At 32.8% G+C, this 7474-nt stretch overlaps 1 protein-coding gene across 1 annotated transcript in view; it reads left to right on the top strand.

The window, feature by feature from the left end:
• Positions 1 to 3879: 3879 nt before the first annotated feature.
• LOC106457740 (paired box protein Pax-1-like) overlaps positions 3880 to 7474 on the top strand; it is a 21863-nt gene continuing 18268 nt past the window's right edge. Inside the window, exon 1 of the mRNA XM_013917186.2 lies at positions 3880 to 4570. Within this exon, the coding sequence (XP_013772640.1) occupies positions 4567 to 4570 (4 nt within the window). The 5' untranslated portion in view covers positions 3880 to 4566. The remainder of the gene's footprint in view (positions 4571 to 7474) is intronic.

The following is a 7474-nucleotide window of genomic DNA, read 5'->3' on the forward strand; positions in this document are numbered from 1 at the left end:
CCATGATGGTGTATTCTTCGCTTTTGTCTTTTTATAAAACATGCTGGTACAATGTTTTGTGTTTTTATTTTCATAAAACAAAACATGCTGATGTATTTTTCAATTTGTCTGTTTTCGAAAAAACATGGTAATGCGCTCTTTTGTTTTATAGATTGTTATAAAACAAAACTTGATGTATTCTTCAATTTTCTCTATTCTCATAAAACAAGTGTGTCTATTTTTTATAAAACATGGTGGTACACTCTTCGGTTTTAAATATTTCTATAAAATTAAATATGATGATGTATTCTTCAACTTTGTTTACTTTTATAAAACATGGTGGTACACTATACAACTTTGTATATCTTTCTGCAAAAATTAACGATACGCTCTTCAACTCCATATATATGTTTATAATACTTAAATATATACTCTTCAGCTCCATATATATATTAAGGACAAACTCATAAATCTCAAAAAGAAATATTGCTTTGTACATTACTTTTTAAAAATATAAACAAAGGTTCTATTTTGCTTAATTATATTACAGAACAACTGTTTCATTGTACTAAACAAACATTTTCATATTCATAAACTTTGTTGACTTTTCAACTAAACCTTAAAGTTTTAAGAGCTTAGCTACTATTGTTTAGTCTAACTATCCGAAGGATTTCTGTATTAATTATTTTTTCTTTTTCTAGGCGCTTATTCAAAACAGGGAACACAAGTTACGCTTTGACCAGTTTAATCTTGTAAGGCGTAGTCTTCTGTAAGCTTTCTGTATTAACTTATTGTATCCAGGCGTTAATTTAAAATGCGAGTAGATAGGTTCAACATTGGAATGTTTAGTCTAGTAAGGTCTAACCTTCTAAGGAGGTTTGTGTATTAATTTTTGATTTTCTGTTTTTAGACTAATGCACAAGTTAAACTTGTTCAATTTTGTGGGTCAATGGAATTACTAAATCTATTTCCCCCCCTGGTTTCTTAAAGAACTGTCTATTTAACTTCAGTTTTGAGTTAATTAATATACTAATACCAGAAATAAACGGCCTTATAACAAAAAAATTTTGTTTTTATTTAATTAGACACTCAACGTTTTGCTTTACAGCTTCTTCAGGAGCATTCACTAAAACACAAACTGAAACTGACAGTACAAAGCTTCATATAGTTTAAATAAAGATTTAATTAAATAAAAACAACATTTTGATGTTATAAGGTTGTTTATTTCCAGTATTAATATGTCTTGTATACACCAATATGCACTACAGAAATTAAATAATTAATATACTGTTTAATCACTGATTTCTTATGTTTAAGAGAAAAAAAGCATCACTAAAAAAAAAGACTATTAAACCATAATGGCTTCTGTTGTAAAACGTCATTTGCTATCCGATAATGGCTTCTGTTGTTATAGTCGAAGTATCTCTTTCTGTGTGTTTATGTTGAGTTTAAAAGTTCTACTTGTCTTAAAATATTGAAATACGTGTAGTAAAAACATCATTTGCTATTCGAAAAACATCATTTGCTATCCGATAATGGCTTCTGTTGTAAAAACATCATTTGCTATCCGATAATGGTTTCTGTTGTAAAAACATCATTTGCTATCCGATAATGGCTTCTGTTGTAAAAACATCATTTGCTATCCGATAATGGCTTCTGTTGTAAAAACATCATTTGCTATTCGATAATGGCTTCTGTTCAGTGAATGGTTTGGGTAATCATTGCAAGAATAAAGTTTCATCATGTGTCTTCTCAAAGGATTTGGCACCCTCTTTTTACGTGTATTATAAACGGGTTTAAGTTATACATGAGATCACATTAATGAAAATGAGTGCACCGTACATTGTAATGAGTGTTTAATTAATATCATATTGGGAAGATAAGAAAATACGAGTTTTCATTTGCAATTTTTATCTATCTATCTGTTAATTATGTGATGAGTAATTTATTGGACTTAAACCTTTGGATTATGGATGATATCACCCAACTGTAAGATTATTTAATGATGTCCTGTAAAATCAAAAGCTAAAATAGCGAAGAACAAAAACGATTTGGATGTAATAGTTAAATACTAATTTCGGTATTATCAAATGATATTTCTTCTTTTTGTTGATCTACTAAACGTCGGCTTGGACAAAGTAATGCTTATGCTTTATCTAAAGGTCACACATAATATTTCATCAGCTTTAACTTCAAATGCTCACGTGACATGGATAGCTTTCTATTTACTCACTCATAAATGGACCGTATTTTATTCTACATGAATATTCCGGGAACGGGTTAGCAGAAAAACGAACACAAACGTTTAGTTGAAACTGAATGATCCTCAATATCTCTTTAAGCCTTTGCAGATCGCCTGTGAAAAACGCACCTCATGCGAAATATAACTGAGTTTCATGTTGTTGTTTTTTCGGATATCCGCGCACAACTACACAAGGGCTATCTGTACTAGCCATCTCTAATTTTGAACCGATAGATTTGAGGAAAGGCATCTAGTCAACAGCACTTACTGTCACTATTATAACCCACCCACGTCCTAAAGTTTGTAGCACGTTTCCGCGAAAATGGGACCCAAGCTGTGGCCTTTTTTTTTTTTATATAGCTGTAGTAGCTTTGTCATAAATACAAAAGGAGCTAAAATACTTTAACTGCAAAGTATTTCCAAATAATGGACTTCCTTTGTCTTTTAATTATCCTGATCGGTGTTTACTTAATTAGAAACTTTTAAAAGATTGTTTAAAAAATAATAACGAGTTAACAGATTACGTACAATAACTTCTGTGACACAAGTTTCAACATTGCAAAATCAAACAATTATGTTTCACAAGTTTAAACATAAAATCAAACGATTATGTGCCATAACTTTTAACATAGCAAAAAACATTGTGTGTCACAAGTTTCAGCATAGCAAAATCAAACCATTATGTACCATAACTTTTAACATAGCAAAAAACATAGTGTGTCACAGGTTTCAGCCTAGAAAAACCAAACCATTATATGCCACAAGTTTCAGCACATGAAAACGAAAACATTATGTGTCACAACTTTTAGCAAGCAAAACCAAATAATTATGTTTCACAAGTTTCATCACAGCAAAACGAAACCATTATGTGTCAGAAGAAGTTTCAGCTTTGTAATGTGAACATCGTTTCTGTTCGTCGTATTGATTTGGTAACGTAAGAAAGTTCTGCGACAGAAACTACGAAAAAAGAAGAAGATGTGATATGCGTAGTAGTCTTTTAAAACCATGACAAAATATACGAAAAATTCCTTGAGTGATCTAGGATACTTATGTGAAACGACTGTAGAATGGTAGGAACTGTATTATAAACAAATAGTTTGTATTCCTCGGTAGGAAATAAGTACACTAGCATCAAATAATGTAGAAAACTTATTTTCAAAACCTCTGTGAGACAAAGAACATCCACTTCTGTATAACGTAATTAAAAACTGTTATATACAATAACTGTTCTACTGTATTTAGTTGCACAGCAATTTCTAACCATGCTAGTAAAATTCTAAGCATCTTTTTTCAAGAATGTTGTTCATTATAATTCTGTACCAATGCGTATAACTTCTAAGTATTGTAACTTCAAAGTTAAATTATTTAATGTTTCAAAAAATAAATATCAGCGATTCTTTTCCTCGATAGAACATAACAGAAATAATAACGCTCTAACTGTACTGTTATAACAGGTCTGTTTTTGTTTTTTAGTTGTCTAGGACTTCCTTTGATGTGTTCTCAGAACCAATTAGGCTTGCCGAAGCTTTATGTTTTGAATACGTAGAAAGTTGGCATGTTAACGACGTATTCCTACGGATTGGGTGTTTCTGGATGGCCTCCAGAGTTAGAAGTTAGGACCTCCCACCGGAAGTCGTAGTACTTAACTGAATGCTTGAAGTCAAAGTAGAAGTAATGACAAGGCTACAGATACTTTGATGTTTGTTTCTAAGAAGCGCAACAGAATTAGCATTTCATCTTGTGAGTTCTGTATACGAATTCATCTGGTCCTTTTCATTCTCTTTCTTTCGGAACTTTGGTCTTTTAGCCTTTCACGTTCCTGACCTCACCCAGTTTGGAGCTTGAGGATGGCATGATGGACAAGCATGGGGCAGAAGGCAGGATTACTCAGCAGCTATGCTCCTTGCCAACTTGACCTGAACATGGTAAAATGTTTGCCGCTAGCAACTTGACGAGAGGAGGCTATCAAATGAGCAAAAAGAAGAAAAAAATGGTTGAAAGAAATAGAGAAAATCATCACATCGAACAGCTGCATCGTGTGCATACATAAATACGTGTGTGTTTAGACACCACAGATATCGGATTAAAACTGTAACCAATGGTTACCCTTTTAACATGAACCGAACTAAATACATGTGACATTTGCATTAAGTAACGAACTATTATAAACTTCTAAAAACTCGCGCATCCAATACTCTCAACAATTTATCGAGAAATTTATTCTGGACTTTGAGAGGTATAATGTAGTCTTCGTAATTTAAACGTTGGAGTCATTGTTAAGCCGATTCTATGACAGGTTTAATCCTAATCAATTCCATAACGTGGATAACAAGGTTCAGATATCGATGGGTAAGTTAGATTTTTTTATATTTCTCTGTTACTTTCTATTATAAGACACACAAAACGTATTGTCCATGAATGCAGACGGAATAACACATAATGTAACGCACTAGTTGCTAATGATTCATGACCTCGTCAGCCTGTATGGTTGAACTTTTTTTTTGTATTTATAAATCATCTCGATTTGTGAGATGAGGAAAATTCTTATACACTATCATATCTAGTGTTGATGGAAATATTGTATTTCATTACACTTATACCGTATGCTTTATTCAGAAAACGGATGATCGTGGCCAAGTGGCTAGCGTGTCTAACTGTGGATCTGCAGGTCCAGGTTCGCGTCCCTTTATTACAATAACGTACAGCAAAAAAATAAAGTCCACACTACACTATATGGCATTAATTATTACACGAGGCAGATTATTTATCTAGATATCACAGATCACTGACGTCTATATAACCAACATATAGTGATCAATAACATAAGTCATCTACTAGCACATAATATATGTTATTAACCTCTAAGATGAAAATCATTTACCAGTATAGATTATTTACCATAATAACGAAAATCAGTTATTATAGTAACTTAGAACATTAACTTCTGTAATTTAGATCATTCAGAACTATACTGCTGATAATGTACAACTTGAAGATTATTGATCTTACTGTAACGCAGATATTCAAATTGATTAAAAAACACACAAAGCCCTGGATGTTGGGAGATTCTTAACTTCTGCTTTAAATTTCATTCGTAGTCACTGAGAGATCTCTTTTTGAAAGAAATTTATTCGCTTACTCCTCTTTAAACGTGTTTGTTGCCAATTTAGAGCGAGAATGTGCTTTCAAAGACTTGAGCCCAGCATTTTTTACATCTTTAGAGAAACGAAAGTACGTGTTAGTCATTTTTATCATACAATATAATGTCATCTAATGGATCAGTATTTGGTTTGTTTTTAATTTTGCGCAAAACTACACGTGGGCTATCTGCGGTAGCCGTCCCTAATTCAGCAGTGAAAGACTAGAGGGAAGGCAGCTAGTCATCAACACCCACCACTAACTCTTGTGCTACTCTTATGCCAACGAATAGTGGGATTGACGGTCACATTATAACACTCTCCCCCACCCGGCTGAAAGGGCGAGCATATTTGGTGGGACGAGGATTCAAACCGCGACCTTCAGATTGCGAGTCTAACGCCCTAACCACCTGGCCATGCCAGGCCTATTTGTGCTCTGCCCACCACGGGTAACGAAATCCGGATTCTAATGTTGTAAGTCTGCAGACATATCGCTGTGCCACTGTAGGGCAAAGGATCAGTTAGAACCAAGAATTCCTTGAAAGTTATTCAAACATGACATCAAACGGCGTATGATATTTATTTCTATTTTACAGGGTTTTTTGTTTACTACCACTAGGGCTGATGAAAACAATTTGTTCGAAATACTCTACTAGGTAAACATAGAAAGGTGTAATAACAGTATATATATATATATGCTCACCAAACTACATTGGCTTACGCAACGTTTAATGCTACTACTTGTATAACAATTCTGAATGAATGTTATTGTATAAAAAAGTAATATCATTATCAAGAAAGTCATGTCAGTAGATAACCAAAGAAACGCTTACGTGTACACATTTAGAAGTTTTCTATAGAAATTAAATATTGTTGTAAGAAAAAGGAAATAATAATTGTCATATTTTCGGTGCTAAAGTAGCTCTCACATTTATAGAAACATGTTAAGTAAAGGTTTAATATTGGTCTCCCTTATTTTCTCCATTCCTCTGTTAATCTAGCAGGTTTACATCAGCAACGCGTATTTGCTGTTGGTGTATAACACTAACATAGTGCGTCATATTTTCATTAAGAAAATATGAAAAACTTGAAACGAGCGTTTTAACTCTTTTAGTAAGAAGTTTTATATTTGTTTTTAAAGTGTAGGAAAATTAAAGGTATACTAGGCTACCTGTTTTATCAGGATTACTTGTAACAATAAAGGAGCTTTAAAATTTTAGGCTTAAGATATAGACTTTGGTTTGTTTTTATAAATGCAAACTTTTTGGCTGACAGAATATATTAAAGACTGAAACTCGTATTAAATATTAAGCAATTGTTAGAGTTTTATATATTATATTTCTTTAATGCATTTATTCATCGGGGTTCCTCGCGTACAATTCTGAGTTGTCACTCTAACGCCAATACATTAATTGGTAAATAAAAATAAGTTGGGATTCATATCTAACTTTTCATCATATTTAATAGGTGTTATCAAGTAATGTAGGAGGGCCTGCGCGTGTCATCGTGGTTAGTGTGCCCGATTGTGGATCGAAGGTTTTGTGTTCCGTTGCCGTAAAATCGTTTTCCGCGGTGTCGGACCGTGGTGCGTTATAAGAGTGACAGTCAAATCTAAACATTTTAATTTTAGTAGCTGGTACTGTTGACTAGCTACTTTCCATCTAGTCTATCAGTTCAAAAGTAGGAATGGCTAGCGCAGATTAGCCTTTGTGTAGCTTTGCTCGAATATCCAAAATAAGATAAGCCAAGTATTTTCGGAATTTATTTTAAAGGTAAATATGACTTCAATACTAACATCACTTTGTTTTTGAATAATATACTTTCGGTCTTTATGAAAGTACTTCACGTGCTTATAGCTGTTACTGTTTGATTTTGTATAAATCCTGTTATTTCGTGTTCTTAAAGATTTTTAAGTTTTTCAACTGCTTAAAAATGTTGTATTTTGAGTTTGTACAAATTATTTAGAGACCTTTAAAATAGTACGAGACATTTAAAGTAAAACAAACTCATGATTATAAAACACAAAATCTTGCTATATAAGCAAGGTATAATTTGCTATTCTACATTCTATGCCTAGCTATGCGATGAAGACAATATATGTACACTGAGTGGTCAC

This window comes from Limulus polyphemus, unplaced genomic scaffold, assembly GCF_000517525.1.
Source record: "Limulus polyphemus unplaced genomic scaffold, Limulus_polyphemus-2.1.2 Scaffold367, whole genome shotgun sequence".
NCBI classification, from domain to species: domain Eukaryota; kingdom Metazoa; phylum Arthropoda; class Merostomata; order Xiphosura; family Limulidae; genus Limulus; species Limulus polyphemus.